General features: G+C 41.8%; 1 protein-coding gene across 1 annotated transcript in view; it reads right to left on the reverse strand.

The window, feature by feature from the left end:
• Positions 1-1,748: 1,748 nt before the first annotated feature.
• Positions 1,749-22,750, reverse strand: part of LOC141497227 (uncharacterized) — a 36,075-nt gene continuing 15,073 nt past the window's right edge. The window contains exons 5-6 of the mRNA XM_074199874.1: positions 18,178-19,973; positions 1,749-3,701 (exon numbers count right to left, since the gene is read on the reverse strand). Of these exons, the coding sequence (XP_074055975.1) occupies positions 2,955-3,701; positions 18,178-19,973 (2,543 nt within the window). The 3' untranslated portion in view covers positions 1,749-2,954. The remainder of the gene's footprint in view (positions 3,702-18,177; positions 19,974-22,750) is intronic.

Below are 22,750 nucleotides of genomic sequence, written 5' to 3' on the forward strand. Positions count from 1 at the left end.
GGCTGTGCTAGGTCACCAGTCTCATTTTCTCCTCCAATCATCTGGGTCCAGTGACCAGATAAGAATCAGGATGACTGGAGATGGCCCTGCATGCAAAGCAGTCAGGATTTGTCAAGAGTCACTCAGCTAGCATGTGTCTTAGGCCAAATTTGAATTCAGGCCCTTCTGACTCCAGGGCTGCTGCTCTATCCACTGTACTGAACAATTAATCATACTGTGAAAGAAGAATCAAAATAGAGGCTGAGGTGGGTCACTACAAGAAGGAAAAAGTAGCAAAACAAATTTAAAAAGCCAACAAGCATCTATTAAGTATTCACTATGTGCCTTTCCAGCTTTTGCTTCAGTCAACTAAGCAACAAGCATTTATTAAGCGACTGCTGTGTGCTTGCAGACTCTGCTCCAACCAACCAATGGTATTTACATACACAGTGCTCAGTCCTGGGTCCCAGAGACTAAATAGTGCCCTCATGAACCTTAAATGCTGGGGGAGAGTCAGATGCCCAGAATACTGGGTCTGGAGTCAGGAAGACCCGAGTTCAAATTCTGCCTCAGACACTCATTAGCTGTGTGTGTGTGGGGGGGTGGGGTATTTCACCCTGTTTGCCTCAGCTTTCTCATCTGTAAAATGGGGGTAGAGAGGAGCTAATGGCACAGCCCTGGGCTTGGAATCCAGCAGACTTATCTCCATGAGTTCAAATCAGGCTTCAGATATTTTCTAGCTGTGTGACCCTGGGCAAGTCACAAAGAGTTTCAGACTTCTGCCCACGAAGACCCCAGGCCCTCCCCAAACAGCTAGCCTGAGAAAGGGAGAGGAGACCCTCAGGAGGCTACAGGGTCCAGAGCCGGAGTCAGAGACAGGGACATAGTTTACCTAGAATTCGGCAAAGCTTTTGACAAAATATTCTATAAATTCTTATGACAAATAGAAGGTCAGGTTAAGAATTGGTTGGACAGTTGAACTAGAGTGGTAAGAAGCTCAGTGCTGGGGTGGCTACATGGTGCAGTAGATAAAGCACCGGCCCTGGAGTCAGGAGTACTTGGGTTCAAATCCAGCCTCAGACACTTAATAATTACCTAGCTGTGTGGCTTTGGGCAAGTCACTTAACCCCATTTGCCTTGTAAAAACCTTAAAAAAAAGTCCAATATTAATAAGGTAGAGGTCTCTGATGGAGTACCTCAAAGATCCTTGCTTGGCCCTGTATTGGTCCACATTTTTAGCAATGACTCAGATAAAGTCAGAGATGGTTTGTTGTTTCCAAGTTGGGGGCAGGGTATAGTTAATATAATACGGTAGATGAGAGAGTGAGGATTTCAAAGGATCAAAAGGCTAGAGCATTGGATTGAATCTATTAAGATTAAATTCAGTAAGGATCAATGTAAAATCTTGTACTTAGATACAAAAAAAAATGAATGTCACAAGTTTAAGTTGGGGAGGTACAAGAGAGCAGTTGTGAATATTGGGGATTTTCAGCAACCTATAAATTTACATGAATAAGCAGCATGCAATGTGATGGTCCCCAAAATGACTGCAATCTTGGACTGCTTTTTTTAAAATTTTTATTTATTTTTATTTATTTTGATTGATTGATTTTTGCAAGGCAATGGGGTTAAGTGGCTTGCCCAAGGCCACACCTAGGTAATTATTAAGTGTCTGAGGCTGCATTTGAACTCAGGTACTCCTGACTCCAGGGCTGGTGTTCTTTCCACTGAGCCACCTATCCACCCCAGTCTTGGACTACATTAAGAGGCATCACTCTACTCTGCCTTAATTGGATCACATCTGGAGGACTGTATTCAGAGGGTCCTGTTTTATGAAGAACAAGCTGGTATGAAAGTAAGCTGGAGTGTTTGGAGGAGGGCAACCTGGATAGTAAAGGGCTAGGGTCCATGTCCTAGGAAGATTAACTAAAGGAAGTGGTATTTGGTAAGGGGAAGAGATGACTAAGGGGAGGAAGAGGGAAGACAGGGCAATCGGGAAGGAAGGATAAGATTTCTGTTGGACCTTAGAGACAGAACCAGGAGTCACAGTTCAAAGAGGCACTAAGGCTAATTTAAGCTGATATCAGAAAAACTTGCTAAAAATTAAAGCTGTCCAAAAGTGGAGTGAACTGGGGATAGGTCCCCAAGCTCCTTGGAGGTTAAATGGAAATTGGACAACCACTGTTGATTATGTTTGAATAGAGATTGTTAGTGTACAGACTCCTTGGTAGATGAAGTCCCGAAGAACTCAGTCTAGTAGTCATTTCTCTCAAACATTCAATTCAAACATTTATTAAGCACTTTATATCTTCCAAGCACTTGCTAGACCCTGGGAATATAGACTACAGCCTTCTAGGCAGTTCAGGCTACTAAAGGAAAACAATATGTGCTAAATAAATTTAAAATATGGACAAAGTGCACTCCAAGTTTCTTGGGGTGGGTAGGGCTCAATAAGTGGGGAAATCAAGAACTGCTTCCAGTGTAAGCTGGCACTTAAGCCCAGCCTTGAAGGAAGATGGGCAGCACAAGAGAAGTGAGGAAGGAGAGTATTACAGGCAGGACAAACTTATAAAATGGGAGAAAGAAGGTCATGTAGGGGAATAATAATGACTGGAAGGAAAGATGTTGACCAGCTGTCTCTGAAGTTGACCATACTGTATGCTCCAGCAGAAGACCATCTCACACTGTGATATCTCTAAGGCTCTTCTCTGGTACGAGTCCTCAGCAATCATAAGGGTTCTCTCCAATGTGAATTTTCTACCATTGAGTAAACTTGGACTTTTTTTTCCCCTGAAATTTATTTCATCTTTTTTTTCCAATTACATGTAAAGGTAGTTTTCAACATCTATCCATTATCCAACATTTATGAGTTCCACATTTTCCTACCACCCTCCCTTCCTTGCCCATTCACCAAGGCAGCAAACAATCAGGAATAAGCTGTAGAAGTACAATTGTGTAAGCTTTGACTTCTGACATTAATTACATTCATAAACTTTCCTTCCACTATGAATTTTCCGATGTTCAGAAAGTCCTCTGTTCTGGCGGAAACACTTCCCACATTCATCACACTTATAAATTTTCTCTCCAGTATGAATGTTCAGATGATCAGTAAGTCCTGTCTTCTGGGAGAAGGCTTTACCACATTCATGGCATTTGTAAGGTTTCTCCCCAGTGTGAATTCTCTGGTGTCGAATGAGATCTGTTTTCTGACTAAAGGCTTTTCTACACTCATTACAATCAAAAGGTTTCTCTCCAGTGTGAATTTTATTATGTTCAGTAAGTCCTTTCCTCTGGGAGAAGGCCTTAGCACACTCACTGCATTTGTAAGGCTTCTCTCCAGTGTGAATTCTCTGATGTCGAATAAAATCTGTCCTCTGACTAAATGCTTTCCCACAGTCCTTACAAACATAGGGTTTCTCTCCGGTGTGAATTTTATGATGTTCAGTTAGTCCCTTCCTCTGGCGAAAGGTCTTTCCACATTCACTACATTCATAGGGTTTCTCTCCAGTATGAATCTTCTGATGTTCAGTTAGTCCCTTTCTCTGGCGAAAGGTCTTTCCACATTCATTACATTCAAAAGGTTTCTCTCCTGTGTGGATTGTCTTATGTTGAGTAAGGTGTGAGCTCTGGCGGAAAGTCTTCCCACATTCCTCACATACAAACGGCTTCTCTCCAGTGTGAATTGCCTGATGTTTAATAAGTTGTGATTTCCAGCAGAAGGCCTTCTTACATTCATTACATTTATACTTTTTTGCTTTAGGACTTGTTTTCTGATTTTCATGAGGGGCTAAATTATACCTGAAGGATTTCCCACATTCAGTACACATAGAAAATATCTTCTTTGGGTACATTTTATTGCATTTTAACAAATGTGTATAAAGTTTAAAGTTCTGTCTGTGTGTATTACATTTACAGAAATCCTTTTCAACAGATATTTTCTCTTGAGGCAAAATGACTGAATCTAAAGTGATACTTCTATCACATTCATTATGAGCACTGACATTATGGGAAGATTTCTTTTCAATAACTTTTACTTGCTGAGAAAGTTCCTTGTGATTTCTCTGCTGTTCTTTTATCCAGGAATCATATGTCCAAGTTTTCTCCAGGTTGGAAACATAAAGGCCATCTTTTGTGAGTCTTTTCTGGGATGATACCTTGGTTTCAAATACACTTTCCCAATCTAAAAGACAAAAAAACCCAAAACTTGTGTAAATAACTCATTGTCCCTGCTATATAACAAAGTTTTGTCTTCAGTGTTCTCTCCATCAAGAAAAGTAACATTCTAAGCCAATTTTAGCAATGCTCATTCCCACAATTTAACTTTCTTACTTGACTGCTACTGCTAGTATTTCTAATGGTAGGTCAAGGAAGAGTGAAGACAAGGTGCATCCCTGGCTTCCCATAAAATCTAACTGGCAAATTGTCCGGTGTTTCAACATTATAAATAATATTAGCTTCCATTTGTAGATAAATGCTGTGGATCAAAATAAGGAAAGGTCCTTCAATTACTATGTGTTTTTATTTTTTTATTTTATTTTTTTAGGTTTTTGCAAGGCAAATGGGGTTAAGTGGCTTGCACAAGGCCACATAGCTAGGTAATTATTAAGTGTCTGAGACCAGATTTGAACCCAGGTACTCCTAACTCCAGGGCCAGTGCTTTATCCACTGCGCCACCTAGCCACCCCTACTATGTGTTTCTAAAAATAATTTTTAATATTTGTATTATTTTGTTAAAAGTTATGCTTCTGATAAAATCTCTAGATTTTTTGTTGTTAATATGATTGATTACTCTGGTTATATCCTTATATCCTTGGCATAAATCCAATTCAGCCATAATAAAAAAGTGGAATATATATATAACATTTCAGTTAAAATGTTTTCTTCAATATTCATTATGACATTAATCTCTGATTCTCTCTTGCAGTTTTATATCTTCACACATCCCCCTACTTATTCCTTCCACTCCCCTAATACTGTTGGGGGCAACATCATCCTCCTAGTTCCTTACAAATGAATTTGTCACTATTGCTTCCAAGGCCTACTGATTTCACCTTTGCAATATTGTTGAACCCAAAAAGTGAGATAGAGACCAGAATTTGATAAGCTTAGAGATCTTTATTTCCCAGGGACTGTCTGGGGATAAAGAATACCCAAATCAGACAGTACCTGAGTGTTCAGGGGATAGGGTTTTTATAGTGTTTGGTGGGGGGGTACTGAGAGCAAGCAGGATACAGAAGCAAAGACAGCAGTTAGATATATTGTCTTGTCATATGCATATGTAAACATAGGGTTCCATATAGATAGGGGTGAGAGGGGGTCAGGGTCTTTTTGTAATGTTTGAACATATTTTCTGAGATGGAGGGAGTCAGGAATTTACTATCTTATGGTTCCAGCCGCATCTGGGAAAGGGGGAGGCAGTCCTGGAATTTAACAGATACAGCAAGATATTAGGCTAACAAGGGTGCTTTGTAAATCTTTAGACAATTTTTTATGGTATATCCGTGACCCCTGGGTCCTATCAGACTATCTTCAGACCCCAAAGTGCCTAGCCAAAGTTATATTTCTAAGGAATTTCTCAGGGCCCAGAAGGATGTCAGGGACCCCTTTCTATGCAGGAATTTCACAAACATTGATATTGTACTTAAATATCTCCTCAATACTTCTCTCCTCTGACATGGCCACCCACCCCAGTATAGGCCTTCATTCATATCTGGATAATCACAATAGCCTACAATTAGGTCTGTCTGCCCCAAGTCTCTCCCCACTCACTAAAGTAATTTTCCTAAAACAAATGTCTGACTGTGTCACTTCCTTATTCAATTAACTTTCTATTGTTTCCAGGATCAAATAAAAAATAACTCAACACCCTCCTTTCTAGTATTTTTATAACTTAATCCTCACACATTCTCTTCAGTCCAGGGATACCTGCCTCCTGGAATAAGTCCTTCCATATCTGAGCTCTCGACATTTTCTCCAGTTATGGCTCTTTTGCTTCAACTACTGACTTCCCTTGGGTTCCTTTAAGTCCCAATTCCACTTCCCCTCCTGCCTCCTGGATCATGCCTTGTCTGGTAGAGGGGCTTGTGTAGAAAGATCGATTTACTTCCCAATCCAAAAGAAGGGCAATGCCAAAGAATCTTCATGTTTCCAAACAATTGTGTTCACTTCATATACCAGCAAGGTTGAAAAAATTTACTTCTGCTTCATTGGCTACACTAAAGCCTTTGACTGTGGATGCCAACCTAATGTGGCAAGTCTTCAGAGAAAAGGGAAAATCGGGTCATCTTACTTGTCTCCTGAGGAATTTGTTTGCATTTAAAGCAACTAGTTTAAGACTGGGAAAGGAATATGCCAAGGCTATAAGCATCAACACTTTATATATTTAATTCATACATGTGCAAAATGCCAAACAGGATAAACCAATAGCCAGAATTAAAGTACCTGGAAAAAAATATCAATAATCTTAGATCTTCCAAGGTCTCTGACAAGGAAAGGCTCGGATGTGGATTCATTAAATTGGAAAGTCATACATAATGTGAATTACTCAGTAAGGGCCATGAATAATGTGGTTTCCCAGCAAAAGTCTCTATCTGTGCTGTGAATAATTTAACCAAGATAGATGAAAGCCAAAAGGAAACACATTGTCTGGGTCTGACCATAGAAGGCTTTGCAAATATGGGACTGAACCCCAAACAACCCTGATTTGGCATCCAGGAGCCTGGGATCCAAGGCAGAACTCAGTTGAGGAAATCCAAATATATCAGCCAATCCACACTGACACATTTTCAAGTTCCTCCTTTTTTTTATAATTATCAAGGGAGATCTTCCCAATGTGAGTATTCCACTTGGATTATTAAACTACTTATATATTCAATCTGGAGCTCCTGATTCATTTCTTTAATATGTCAATATTAAACTGAATTCTTTATGTGATTTAAAGCCTTGAATGTCCCACTGCAAGGGATTTCTGGCAAAACAGATCTGATGTCAGAAAGTGAAGAATTTAGATGGGGTGGAAGAGTAGTATCAAAAAACCTACAATCTTGGCAACTGGCCCTATCACTTCCTAGCAAACAGAGGGAGGAGAAATGGAAGTAGGGTCAGAGGGTATATTGCTGGGCTCAGAGACCCTGGCAGGTGGCAGGGCCAGTAGGAAGTTAAAGGGTGCCATGGAACCTTCCCAGAAAGGCCAGGCTTCTGCCTCCAGCCATGCAGGCTGGCTTGGATGATCAATGCTTTCTCGGCATACTCAAGGGCTTTCCCCCTCCAATTACGGGGTGATCTGGCAGAGTGATCAAGCCCTCCCCAAGCTTTCCTGGAAAGTTTCAAGGGAACTTTAGTTCTCATCTGCAGTCCTGCTTGGCTCAAGTCCCCACCTCACCAGGGGCTCTTCTGCCCTGGATTCCCCCCAACATGTTCCTTTCCCTTCTGGAAGCAGGGCCTGTCTTTTTCTTATTTGCATTCCGGTATTAGCCTAGTATTACTCTGGCACAGAGGAGCTGATTAATGAATGTTTATTGAGCTTGAATAACAGTGAAAATTCATGAGAGAAGGTGACAGGGCAGAGAGTGAGGAGGGCTTCTGGAGGAAGCATTGCCCCAAATGGGCCAAGAAGGAAAAGTCAGAGAGGGGTAGGAGGGCAGTGGGGACCATCTGAAGGACCCCTAGAAGTAGAAGAGGGGTCACATAGCTGCCAAGAATCAATTCTTTTGAGTAGGATTTGAATGAGGGTCTTTTCCACCCCTGACCTCTGCCACTCTCCACTGAAACTTAAACACAAGTCTGTGCAGGGGAATTAAATATAGCCAGCATGTGATGGCCCCTTGAAGCTGGTGGTATCCTGCAGGCAAACCTCTGCAATCGGAAGGATTCTGAATCTGTGGCAGCAGGACTGGAAAGGCAAGGTCCAAGGACTGGGGTCACAGAGGGGTAAGGGCAGACTGACTGAGGCAACAGCTGGGAGGAAGGGCTCTCTTTGGGGCCAAGGGGTCTGCCCCCTTCTCTATACTCACTAGATAAAACAGATATTGACTACTCAGCTCATGATCTAAAGCCTACTCCAGATTTCCAGTCCTATTTCCCTAAAAGAGGCCTTCTCTGGACTCCATATGCCATCTCTGGGATGGCCTTGCCTGGGTCATGCGCTCCCTCCACACTTCTGTGAATCCTTACCGTTAACGTTCAGCCTGAGAGTGACACCTGAGGGGCAGCCCTGCTCGCCTGCTGGAGTTGGGGTTACTTTCTGACTATTAGAGTTCTCTGTGCACCCCCCCAGCCAATGCCTGTGTCTTGAGCCCCACACAGAGTATATGCTTAATTAAAATGGGACTGGGTTTTAGATTCATGGTGCCACCATGAAGTAAGAAACAAAAAGCATCCATAACATTTACCCAGGCCATGGCAAAAAGACTGACATGGAAGCTCTGACCATTCAGATGCCACTGTGGGCACCTCCTTCAGCAGCTGGGCCCCCAGCCTTTACTAACTTGGCTGGATCTGTTCTGGATGACTGCCACCCCACTGGTCTAATCAAGTTTGAAAGGGAAGCAGGACTTGGGCAAAGGTGATGGTTTGGCGTGTTGTTGGTTTTTATGAATTTTTTTTTTAAATCCTAAACTTAAATACCCAATAAAATGAGCATCTCCACTACAGAACAAATACAGAGAAGGGTACATGTAATTTCAAGTTTGTTATGGGCAGTTTGTTTTTCTTAAGAAATCACCTTCAGGGCAGAGCCAAGATGGCGACAAGAGCGGATCATGTCTTAGGCACTCTCGTAAATCTTCAAAACTAAGGACTCTAACTAAATTTTCGAGAGACAGAACCCACAGAGGGACCCAGTGAGGCAGTTCTCCTACTCAAGGTAACCTGGAAAAGAGCAGAAAGGCTCTGCTCCCTGGGGTTGGAGGGGCGGCCCACCAGAGGGGTGGCCCACCAGAGGAAAAGAATTTCAGCCTCCAGGAGGCAGCCCCAGGATGCTGGGAGCCACGGCTCAGGGGAATTTCCTGAGCTACGCCCCAGGGAGCACCAGGCACAAAGTGGGGGAACAGTGGGGGACCTCTGCCAGAGCGAGCATGTGAAGCCCAGCCCTCAGAGCACACAGCAAGCAGCATGGCCACTGCATTTCAGATCCAGGAAACAGAAGCAGGTGGAGCTGGTAAGCAGGAGCCCTGAGGGAGGGAAGTGAAGAGAGACTGCAGAGCTCTATCCTCTGCCCCTGGAACAGGACTCTGGGGTTCTGAACACATTCAGATCCTGATCACAGTCTAGGCCCCCCAATAGAACAGCAGGGCCCCCCCCACCTCAGCCCCGTGGCAGAGGGTGGCACATATGGTCATTCACAGATCAGGAGGGAGGACAGAGCCTCACACACTGAGACCCTTGTGGGAGTGTCCCAAAAGCTCAGGAAGCACCCCCAAAACAGAATTAGGCTGGGAAAATGAGCAAGCAGAGAAAAAGGAGGAACACCATTGAGAAATACATTATCTATGATCCCAAGAAGGATCAATATACTCAGTCTGAAGATGAGGAAACACAAGCTCCTGCATCTAAAGACTCCAAGAAAAACAGAAATTGGGCTCAGGCTATGACAGAGCTCAAAAAAGACTTTGAAAATCAAATGAGGGAATTAGAAGAAAAACTGGGAAAAGAAATGAGAGAGATGCAGGAAAAACCTGAAAATGAAGTCAGCAGCTTAGTCAAGGAAATCCAAAAAAAAGCTGAAGAAAATAGCATGCTAAAAACCAGCTTAGGTCAAATGGATAACAGTGCAAAAAGTTATTGAGGAGAAGAATGCTTTAAAAAGCAAAATTGGCCAGATGGAAAAAGAGATAAGAAAACTCTCTGAGGAAAACAAATCCTTCAGACAAAGAATAGAACTCAGGGAGATTGATGAATTTATGAGAAATCAGGACTTATTACTTCAAAACCAAAAAAATGAAAAATTAGACAAAAATGTGAAACATCTCATTGAAAAAACAACTGATATGGAAAACAGATTTAGGAACAATAATTTAAAAATTATTGGAATACCTGAAAGTCATGATCAGGAAAAGAGCCTTGACATCATTTTCAAAGAATTACTACAGGAAAATTGCCCTGATATTCTAGAAGCAGAGCCAAAATAGAAATGGAGAGAATTGACCGATCCCCAAAAGCCAATCCCTAGGAATATTATAGCCAAGTTCCAGAACTTCCAAGTCAAAAATATTACAAGCAGCCAGAAGGACACAATTCAAATACCGTGGAGCTGCAGTCAGGATCACACAGGACTTAGCAGCAACTACATTACAAGCTCATAGGGCTTGGAATATAATATACCAGAAGGCAAAAGAGCTTGGAATGCAATCGAGAATCAACTACCCAGAGCAAGGCTGAATGTCCTCTTCCAGGGAAAAAGATGGACTTTCAATGAACCAGGGGAATTTCAAATGTTCCTGTTGGAATGGCCAGAGCTGAACAGAAGGTTTGATCTTCAGATACAGGACTCAGGTGAAGCATAGAGATTGGAGGAGAAAGGGAAAATATGAGAGACTTAATGATGATGAACTGTATGTATTCCTGTATAGAAAATGACACTGATAATACTCATATGAACCTTCTCATTTAATAGAGTAGGTAGAAGGAGCTTTTATAGTGGAAACACAGGAGAAAGCTGAATTTGAAGATAAAATATGGTGTAAAAATGGAGTCAATAGAAAAAAAGGGAAATGTAATGAAAGAAAAAGGAGAGGAGGAATAGGCCAAGATATTTCATACAATAAGATTTTTCTTTATTACAATGAGCTATTGCAATGATATGGAAGGGAGAAGGCAAGGGGGATTGAGGGAATCTTTGCTCTCATCAGAGGTGGCTAGGAGAGGAAACAGCATATATACTCAATAGGGTATAGACATCTGGAGTAAGGAGGGGGGATGGGGGAAGGGGGGTGATGTGAGAGATGGAGGAGAGGATGGACCATGGAGGGAGAGTGGTCAGATATAACACATTTTCTATTTTACTTCTTTCAAGGGGCTGGGATTGGATGGCCTGTCCAGGACCATAGGGCCAGGTGGATGCTGGGCCTAAGGGGTGGTATGTGGGCTCGGGGCCTCTTGGCCCCAGGACCAGGGATCTGTCTGTTGCACCACTCAGCTACCCTACAGCAGAGTCAGAGTGAAAGGAGAGAGAAAATATAGTGCATGGTAGTGGAGAAATACGAAAGGAGTTGTGATCAGCAATGGCAACGATGGAAAAATATGGAAGTAACTTTTGCGATGGACTTATCATAAAGAATGTGAACCACCCATGACAAAGTTGTTGGTGTTGGAACAAAGACTCAAGCACATTTTTTATTATTATTTTGGGGGTGCAGGGCAAATGGGGTTTGGTGACCTGCCTGGGGCCACATAGCAGTGTGATTGTTGGATGTCTGAGGCCAGATTTGGACCCGGGTGCTCCTGGCTCAAGGGCCAATGCTCTGTCTGCCACCCAGCCACCCCTACTGTTATTACTATTTTATTTTTATTTTGGTTTTTTTTTTTTTTGGTTTTTGCAGGGCACTGGGGTTGGGGTGGCTTGCATGTCACACGGCTGGGTGATTGTTGGGTATATGGGGCTGGATATGGGCTGAGGTGCTCCTGGCTCCAGGGCTGGTGCTCTGTCCATTGCGATACCTGGCCATACCTACAATTATTACTATTATTTTTTTAATTTTAATTTTTTTCTCTCCCCTTTACTTTATCACTCAAGCGAGTCTATATTTTTGGGGGGAGGGGATATTTTGTTTACTCTTAAACAAGAATATTTTATTAATGTATAAAAAATTATTTGTACAAAATGAGAATATTAAATATTTTTAAAAAATCACCTTCAGAGCTGGGGTTGGGGGAGATTCCTGGCCTCTCTTCTGGGGAACACTTCAAGGATCCTCTTTTCTGTGTTTCCTTTGGAGGCCAGGGGGCCAGAAGGGTCAAGCCCTACCAGTTTCCCCATCCTCAGTATGTTCCTCAGCCTCTAACCTGAAGCTGTGGCATTCCTGACCACAGGGCAGGGGCCGATGTAACTGTCACTAAGCACCTCTCTTCTGGTTCTACTCCCTTCACACTCTGCATCAATCCAGATGAGCCTCCCCAGGTTCTCCAAAACCATTCCTTTTGATTTGAGTAAGACCCATCTGTGCTCTGACAGAGCCCTCTGCCTTCTGCCCTCTCCATCTCTTTTTTGGACAGTGCTAGGGCACAGATTAAGCCTGGGACCATCGCTGGCTCTCTGTCATCTTCTGGGGAAGCCCTTCCCCCCAGGTCCACCCCTCTATGACTCTGCCCTCTTCAGCCCCTGCACTCTCCTGGTATGGATTAACTTCCCCTCCTGAGTCTGTTCAGAGGTGGTTGTCTGGGGCATCCAGCTAGGAGGGCTGGAGAGGGGCTCCAGGCAGGAGGGGACCCCATTCTCTACCAGGGGCAGGAGAGATGCTCCCAAACCCTCACAGAATCACACATCAGCCGTGGAAGAGCTATCGGTGACCCCGTGGCCCAAATCTGACATAGTAGGACCAGGAGTCCCAAGGCGACCAGAGTTTGAATCCAATCTTCTCCATTAGCTGGTGGCCCCTGGGCAAGTCACTCAGGCTTTGTCTTCTCTTTGATATACTCAGCACCGAGCAGAGTGTCTGGGACGGAAGGACTTCGCACCAATTTCTTCAGCTGTAAAACAGGAAGATGATCACACCTGCCTCCCGAGATTGTCGTGGGAATCATGTGCTCCCATTTGTCAAGTGTTGACCACAGGGCCAGACATTCAGCTGATGGAGAAACTGGAGCGGTTGGCCATTTACTTCTCCAGTTCATTTTACACAAGGAAGCTGAGGTGCCAAGTTATGTTTTTAATTAATATATGTGCAATAAACTTAATAATTTAGTTTCTAGGGATCCTTTTTATGGGCAGACTTGGACCTGGAACCAGTAATTTGTTTTAATCCCAAAAGGTCCTGTATTCTTTCCCTGAAGAGTGCTTATCCGTGTTAAGTATAATGAATTGATATAAATTGTACTGCTTTGTCAGAAGAATGGGGCACCCCCAAAACTAATCATTCAACTTAGTCATTCCCACAGGCCTGGAGAACACCTGTGTCATCCTACAAGTGATGTAATTATTTTATTATCCTGCATGGCAGGCTTGTCCTGGGAAGATCACTCCATCAATGATTGGTCTATGATCCCCTTTCCCCCCCCTCCCTCTCATGTATATAATATCTGGCTCCACAAGAGCAAGAAGGAGTCCAAGGAAGGAATGAATCCATGATTTCCAAATTGGTTCCTTACAAAGAAAGTCATTAATAAACCACTACAGATTTAACAGCATTCTGTCACACCCAAGTTAGCATCCCTTTCACTTATCTGGGGAGGTTCAAGGCCTCTGACCCCACTCCTCTAGCTGGCCCTTCTTTTCACTGAGGATCGTTACAGAATCCTCTTTCCTGACCAGGATGGCTCTGGGGTAAGGTTATTTTGTTTTCTTTCTGGGACTGAGCACAAGGATTGGCAAAGTTTTTGCATGCATTTTTTTTGTTTTTATTTTTATTGCTGTGCAAGTATTTTTTTTTTCAAGGCAATGGGGTTAAGTAGCTTGCCCAAAGCCACACAGCAAGGTCATTAAGTGTCTGAGGTGGGATTTGAACTCAGGTCCTCCTGACTCCAGGGCCGGTGCTCTATCCACTGCACCACCTAGCCACCCCCAGTGCAAGTACTCTTTGGAGTAAGGATTACTCAGTTTTCTGTTTGTGCAGCAAATAGGCTAACATTCACAACTTTGTGCACTTGGTTAGAGTTGTGGAATATTTACTCTTTTAATTTAAGTGGATTGATAGCACAGTGTGGATTACTTGTATTTGTATATTTGTCTCTGTGTATGTGTTGTTATATCTTTTAGGGTATACCTGGGTGTAATTGTTAGCTAAGTGATATTATCTTTGAACGTACACCTTTAAAACAGGATAGTTGTGTGGAAAAGTTGAAAGGGAAGTTAGCGCAATTCCTTTTTGCAAGCCCCCAGAAATAATACATGAGACCCAGCCTCTTGATACTTCATACTGCCACAGATTCTGGGGTAGCAAAAATCATCTTAGGAAAAAATGATTCCATTAGGAGGGTTTTTAAAGAAATACAGTGATAGAGGGACTCATTTCATAGGAGTTTCATTAGCTAAGCTGCACCAACTCCATTGTGCCTATCACCCTCAATTCTCAGGAATGGTTGAGAGTAATTGGGATACTAAAACCTCCCCTTGGCAAATTCTCCCTTGGCTCAAAAGCCATTAGCTTTGCTAGGCCTTAGCTCTAGACCACTTGGGTTCTCACAAGCTCAGGAGGTAGTAACAGGACTCCCAAAGCCATTGTATACATGGACAGCAAGTGTAGTAGCTAAGACTTCCTTCTCAGTACTGTACTTGGTGGGCCCAGAAAACACCAGGTATGTAACACCTTGTCTCACAGTTTCATTCTTGAGAAATTCCAACAGAGATACAGTCTGATCCAAGCTGGCGACTGGTTCAACTGGAAAGGAGAGCTCCGAGAACACTCTCTGGAGTCATGGTGGAGTGTCCCTTGGAAGTCCTGCTCACCAGCCCACTGCTGCAAGCTCTGGAAAGTGTCTGGATCCACCCAACACACCTTAAAGGGACAATACCACCCCACTTAGACTATGGAGTCCACAGGTGACCTGAGAAAATCAAATGGATCCAAAGCAGCCAACATCTGAGGTAGGACTGCTGTTCCCAAGACCTTGAGGCTGAGAACCAGCTGGAATCTGATGCAGACGGTGAACCCAAAAAATTGACTGTTCTTGCTCCTGCCACGTAGTTTCAATGACTCATGGAAATAGCATTTTTCCTAAATGCCTGAATATATTCAAGCTTTAAGCTTTTTCTTTTTACTAAGTTTTTGCTATTTAAAGATCAGGAGATCACCTCCCCATTTCCAATGACAAAAAGATGCTTCAGAAAGTTGAATGAATGACGACTGATTAAAAAGCAGTGGAATGCCAGCCCCACCAAGCAATGCCAAGTACAAAAGAGAGGTCAAGCCAGTCCCTCATCTCAAGGAGCAACCCATCTAAACAGGAAGATGACACCAACAACCAGGTTTCCTCTCAGAAGGAAATCTTGAATGGTCCCTCCTCATCCCTACCTCCAGCTCCCTTCAAGGCAAGGCCAATAGCCCAGCTCCAGCAATAGGACCCCAATTCAGCTTAATCTTGGTGTTTTCCCTGTTAATTATCTCCAACTCATTCTTTTTACATACTATTGTGTTTGGATAGTGACCCAGGTATAAAGTTTTTCTCAATTTTAAATATAATGGTATTCAGTATAGACTCCAAATGAAATATTTTTAGTCAATTCATACAATAAACATTTATTAAGCAATAACTTCATACAAAGCATTGTGCCAGATTCTCTAGTATTCAGAGATGACTAAAAATATACAAGTATGTGTTCTGTATTACAGTTAAATACAAAGTGCTTCATCACAACAGGGATGGTCAAGAATGACTTGAGATTGTCACATGACTTTGGCCATGAAAGAGCTGTATGGTTAAATACACCATGCTTTATCACAAGGATGGTCAAGGATGACTTGAGATTGTCACGTGACTTTGGCCATGAAAGAACAGTATAGTTAAATACAAAGTGCTTTATCACAACAAGGATGGTCAAGAATGACTTGAGATTGTCACATGACTTTGGCCATGAAAGAACCTGATAGTTAAATACAAAGTGCTTTATCACAACAGGGATGGTCAAGAATGACTTGAGATTGTCACATGACTTTGGCCATGAAAGAGCTGTATGGTTAAATACACCATGCTTTATCACAAGGATGGTCAAGGATGACTTGAGATTGTCATGTGACTTTGGCCATGAAAGAGCCTTATAGTTAAATACAAAGTGCTTTATCACAATAGGGATGATCAAGAATGACTTGAGATTGTCACATGACTTTGGCCATGAAAGAGTGGTATAAATACAAAAGTGCTTCATCAGAACAGGGATGATCAAGGATGACTTGAGATTGTCACGTAACTTTGGTCACGAAAAGATCCAGATACTTAAAAACAAAGTGCTTCATCACAACAGAGATGTGACCTGACTTTGGCCATGAAAGAGCTGTATGGTTAAATACAAAGTGCTTCATCACAACAGAGATGTGACCTGACTTTGGCCATGAAAAAGCTGTATGGTTAAATACAAAGTGCTTCATCACAACAGAGATGTGACCTGACTTTGGCCATGAAAGAGCTGTATGGTTAAATACAAAGTGCTTCATCACAACATGGATGATCAAGGATGACTGGAGAATGACACTTGACTTAGGCCATGAAAGAGCTGTGGTAGTTAAAGGATGCAAAGAGATGATATTCCAAGCATGTAACCACAATGAGCCAAGGCAAAGGAGTAAGGAAGCAAGAAAGCAAAGGGTGTGATTGTGAGAAACAAGTCCTTCATTTCAGAAGGTTCTTGGAGCATGAGAAGAGGACCAGGGGAGGATGAAAGTCAGTCAGGAGCCACTGGATTGAAGTGCCAAAGGACTGAAGCTTGGCTGCTCTCTATAGAAGGCTTATCTATAGAGGAGGCTGCATACATCATCTCCTTTGATTTTCACAATAAACCTGTGAGGTCCAAATAGCTAGAACAACCATTCTACAGATGAGAAAACTGGACTCTGAGAGTTAACATCCTAGCATCACAGAGTTAGGCTCAGACTAGGCTATGAACTCACTTCTCTCCTGATAATAGTCTTCTGCTCCCAGTGACTCTTGAAGATACTTCAATAACTAAATTTGATTTTTAATAGAAAGGCTCTCAATAGAAGAGAGTTATCAATGTAGAACTTCAGATAGCATCCAGTATAAAGCCTGGAGGCAACAGAGTGGTTAAAAATGCAAAAGAAAAGAATGAAAATGGAATGTTAGATTGGGCATTGGGAAACCAACTTACTTCCTGGTCACTAGTGTCTCAGTAAGTTACTTACATTCTTAGACCCTTTGTCCTTGTCTATAAAATATGGACTATGATGCTGATATCTGTCCATTTTCTGACATCAAGGAGGTAATGTGATGACAAGCACATGAACTGGATTTGAGTGAGAGGGTGCTGTGCTAAGTCACCTTCCTCACTTTCTATTCCAGAGTCATCTGGGTCCAGTGACCAGATATGGTTCAGGATGACTAGAGATGGCCCTGGATGTGAGGTAATCTGCAATCTGGGTTAAATGACTTGCCCATGGTCACACAGCTAATAAGTGTCAAGTGTCTGAAGTGGGATTTGAACTCAGGTCCTCCTGACTCCAGGTCTGGTGTTCCTAAGGATAAGGAAGGAGAAAGGATCCTGGAGGAACAGGTAGTCAGCAATGTTAACTACTTCCTATGGGTAAGACACAATGAAGTGGGGGGGGGGGGGTAAATGCTATTGTATTTTGACAATTAAGCCTGGCCTGCTGAATTCTAAGGAAGAAATTTCGGTAGAGTAATAGGACAGAAACAAAACTGTAGGAGAGCAACAGGGACATTAAGAGTTTCCAACATTTCAAGGGATCTAACAACAAATGGAAAAAAAAACAGGAAAAAGCAGTGGAAGGTAAACTGAAGATGCTTGAATGACAGGAAATGTTTGCAGGAGAATGGTCCTGGATCAGGCAGAAGGGAATAAGATAAAGAGTACAGAAGAGGAATCAATCTTATCAAAAAGTAGGGTAGTTTTCATCAGAGAATTGAAGATACTGAAAAGGTTTTGTGGAGAAGTAAAGATTCTGTCACAATGGAGCCTTGAGGAGACAGGAAAAGATCTGGAACATTAATTATCAGAAAGGTGAGAAATTTACTTTCCCTTCGGCATGAGATATCTTTCAGGAAAAGTATGTAGCTCTGGCAGAAACTATTTCCATATGTATTACATTCATAGACTCTCTTTTCAATATGGATAATCTGGTAATCATCAAGCTTCAAGCAAGTTTACCATCTCCACCAAGAACTTGATGTAGTAAAGGAAATATGTGCAGGACTTAAGTTTATAACTCATTATTCATAAAATATGAATATGAATTTTCTGATGTTGATTAAGTTGTATTCTTAGGAAGAAAGTCTTCTAATTCACTGCACTGATTTAGATTTCTCTCCATTATGACTTTCCTGGTGTTCAGCAAGTTCTATGGTCTGGCTAAAGGCCTTGCCACACTCATGACACTCATAAGGGTTCTCTCCAGAATGAAAGCTCTGATGCTGAGTAAGTTGAGCCTTTGAACAGAATTTCTTCTCACACTCATTACATTCAAAAGGATTCTCTCCAGTATGAGTTTTTTGATGTTGAAGAAATTGTGTGCTCCAGCGGAAGACCTTCCCACATTCATTACATTTATAAGGTTTCACTCCAGTATGAATTCTCTGATGTTCAGTAAATCCTTTGTTCCGACGGAAAGTCTTCCCACATTCATTACATGTAAACGGTTTTGCTCCAGTATGAATTCTCTGATGTTCATTGAGCAATGACTTCTGAGTGAAAGCCTTCCCACATTCATCACACCCATAAGGCTTCTCTCCAGTATGAGTTCTTTGATGTCGAGTCAGTTGGGAGCTCTGGCAGAAGGCCCTTCCACATTCACTACATTTAAAAGGTTTCTCTCCAGTATGAGTTCTATTATGTCGATTAAGTTCTGTTTTCTGACGAAAAGCTTTCCCACATTCCTGACACTCAAAAGGTTTCTTCTCAGTATGAGTTCTCTGGTGTGCATTAAGCCCTGTTTTACGGCGGAAGGACTTTCCACATTCCGGACAGTTATAAGGTTTCTTTCCACTATGAATTCTCTCATGTAGAGTAAGTTGTGTGCTATAGCGCAAGGCTTTCCCACATTCAAGACATCTGTAAGGTTTCTCTCCAGTATGAGTTCTCTGATGTTCATTAAGACCTGATCTCCGGGGGAAGGATTTCCCACATTCTTGACATTGATAAGGTTTCTCTCCAGTATGAATCCTTTGATGCTGATTCAATTGCTTCTTCCAGCGGAAGGTCTGCCCACATTCCCGACATTCATAAGGTTTCTCTCCAGTATGGATTCTTTGATGTTCATTAAGTCCTGTTTTTCGGCGGAAGGATTTCCCACATTCATGACATTTATAAGGTTTCCCTCCACTATGAATTTCCTCATGTTCAGTAAGTTCTGTGCTCTGACAAAAAGCTTTCCCACATTCATGGCATTTATAAGGTTTCTCTCTCTTATGCATTTTCTCATGTTTAATAAATCCTGTTTTCCGGGGAAAGAATTTCCCACATTTTTTACATTCATAAGGTTTTTTTCCAGTATGAATTTTTTGATGCCGAGTCAACTGCTTGTTCCAGCGGAAGGTTTGCCCACATTCAAGACATTCATAAGGTTTCTCTCCAGTATGGATTCTCTGATGATCATTAAGACCTGTTTTCCGGCTGAAGGATTTCCCACATTCTTGACATTCATAAGGTTTCTCTCCAGTGTGAACTTGCTGATGTACTTCAAGATGTGTTCTCCGACGGAAAGCCTTTCCACATTCTTTACATTCATAACGTTTCTCTCCAGAATATGTTTTATGATTTCCAATGAGGTTAGAATTATATCTGCAAGATTTCTTATAGTTGTTAAACTTAGAAATCATCTTCTTTGAACAGATTCTATTATATTTTCTTAGGGTTGAATACAGTCTGAAGCGATTTCTACATCCTACGCTCTGTCGCTGAAAAAACGTTTGCCCCCACTTTAAACTTGTGCCATTATTATTCTTTTCATGGCCTCTAACTTTATTGGGGCATTTTCGCTGGGAGATTTTAATTGGTGTAGAATATTTTTTCTCCTTGTTCTGTTGACTCTCTAATTTGGCTTCTCCCAACTTGGAAACACTGGGACCATCCCTTCTGAGTCTTTCTGAGGAAGATTTTTCTGTAGGAATGCTCATTTTTGGAATTAATTCCTTGGTTTCAGGCCTAGTCTCCCAATCTGAAAAAAAAAACACAAAAACAGAAATATCCTTTGTTCTCTTGTACTACCTAGTCTTTTTTTCCCCCTCAAAAGTCTGTACAGAAAAACAACTATCAAGCTTTAAAGAGTAGAACAAATAATAACCATATAGCCTTACTCTTTTATAATTGTTAAGAAAATGCTCAGCAAACCTTCAAGGTTCATATAAATTATAATATTATTACAGCAATGTATGTTAAAATTACATTTTTCATAATGGAAGTTCAAAGAGTAAGGAAACTGAATATAGGACTCTAAAAATAAACATGAGTCTAACAGTCTACAAACAAAGCTGAAAGGAAGATTAAATATAAAAACTAAAGTGAACTGAGCCACATCTACTATGTGCCAACACTGTGCTAAGTGTTGGGGACACAAAGCAAAAAACAAAGGCACAGTCCCTGACCTCAAGGAACTCATAGTCTAATGGGGAAACAACATGTAAACAACTATTTACAAAACAAGCTACTAAAAGAACAAATTGAAGATAATCAATAGACAGAAGGTTAGCTAGCATTAAGAGGGAAGAGTAAAGGTTTCTTGCAAAAAAAAGGGGGGGGTGGCTAGGTGGCGCAGTAAATAGAGCACCGGCCCTGGAGTCAGGAGGACCTGAGTTCAAATTTGGCCTCAGACACTTAATAATTACCTAGCTGTATGGCCTTGGGCAAACCACTCAACTCTATTGCCTTGCCCAAAAAAAAAAAAAAAAGAGGGAAAGAATTCACTGAAAAACAGAAAAAAATGTCCAGAATCTCATTCTGGGAAGGGCAAGGAAATCAATGAGACAGGATTGAAGCATTATCCCGAGAAAATGTGATTTGTCAGAAGGCCAGAAAAAGAGGGGCAGTTGAGAAAGGGCTTTGAACATCAGACCGAGCACTTTACATTTGTTCCAGGGGGTGACAGTGAGTCACTGAGTATGAAGGTTGCATGGTTGGACCTGGGCTTTAGGACAAGAACTGGAGTGGGGAGAGACTGAGGCAAGCTATTACAATAGTCCAGGTGTGAGGTGCTGAGGGCCTGCACCATGAGAGTGTCAGTGTCAGAGGAGAGAAGGGAGTATTTTGGGGCAATGCCACAAAGGAAACAACCAAAAGCACTAGAAATAGATTGGAGATAGGGATGAGAAAGAGTGACAAATCAAGATGACACCAAGGTTGCAAGCCTGGCAGACTGAAAAAAATGGTGTTATCCTTGATAGTATCAAGGAGACTTGTAGAGAAAGAAAAATAATTTCTGTTGTGGACACTGGGCACATAATTCAATTTGACATAACAAATAAGCTAGAAATGAAAGACTGGAGGTCAGCAGAGAGGTTAAGACTGGAAAATAATTCTGAAAATCATCAGTATATAGATGATAATTGAATCCATGGGAAGTGAGGAGATCACCAAGTGAAATAGCACAAGAAGAAGAAGAGAAGAGGGCCCAAGACAGTGGGACAGTTTAGCTGGTATGACTTGGATCATCCAGCAAATCCAGCAAAGGAAACTGAGAAGAAATGGTCTGATAGGCAGAACAGGATAGAGTGGTGTCCTAAAAACCGAGAGAGAAGATAGTTTCAAGGAAAAAAGTCCCTTTCCACCATGAAATTTTTGATATGCAGTAAGTTCTGTGCTCTGACAAAACGTTTTCCCATATTCATGACATTTATTAGGGTTTCTCTCCATCATGAATTTTCTGATGTACAGCAAGATGTGTTCTGGTCTACACTCTTTACTTCCATAAAGTAAGAAAAATCAATAATGTCAAAGGCTGTAGAGAAGTCAAGAAGGATAAAGAGCAAGAAGAGACCATTAAGTTAGGCAGTTAAAGAGAGCATCAACAATTTCAATTAAATGTGTCTGGAAGCCAAACTGCGGAGAGTTAAAAAGAAGGGAAGAAGAAAGGAAGAAAAGCACCAGTTGTAGATGGCTTTTTGAAGTTTTTCTACAAGAGGAGAGATGGAAGATGATAATTATTGGGAATGAATGAATCAAATAACAGTTTTTGAGGATGGGGGGAACATGGGAAGGAGCCAACAGATAAGAGTGAGGATGACAGAAAAGGCAATCTGCTAGAGAAGAGGGAATGAAAATGAAAAAGAATCACCTCTGAAGATGAAGGGTTGGCTCTGGCAAGGATAAGGGCAGGAGATAGATAATGGCAGAAAGCATCTGAGAAATGGGAGATGAGAAGGAACTCTCAGCAAAGGACCTCAATATTTTTCAGTAAAACATAAGTTAAAAGTTCCCAAATGAGAGTAGGGGATTTGGAAGAACCTCTAGAGGCAAAGAATGAAGCAAAGGATGAGGACAAGGGTCACTATCAGAAAATGAACAAGGATTGAATAATCCTGTGAGTCTAGGATCATCTGTTCCTGCCCTGCCTGCCTAATGTCTCTCCTCATTGAGCCAACCATCTAGAGAGTAATTTGGAACTACCCAAAGGACAATTAAATTGTACACACCCTTTGACCCAGCAATACCACTACTGAGTCTGTATACCAAAGAGATCACAAAAAAGCAGGAAAAATTCCATAACAACAAAAACATTCATAGCAGCTCTTTTGTTGTAGTGGCAAAGAACTGGAAATTGAGGGGATGCCCACCAACTGGGAATGGTTGAATAAGCTGTGGTATATGAATGTAATGGAGTTCTATGGAGCAATAAGAAATGATAAACAGGCAGATTCCAGAAAAATCAGGAATGGCTTGTATGAACGATGCAAAGTGAAGTGAGCAGAACCAGGAGAACAATGTTCATTTTAACAGCAA

This window comes from Macrotis lagotis, chromosome X (assembly GCF_037893015.1).
Source record: "Macrotis lagotis isolate mMagLag1 chromosome X, bilby.v1.9.chrom.fasta, whole genome shotgun sequence".
Classification (NCBI taxonomy): domain Eukaryota; kingdom Metazoa; phylum Chordata; class Mammalia; order Peramelemorphia; family Peramelidae; genus Macrotis; species Macrotis lagotis.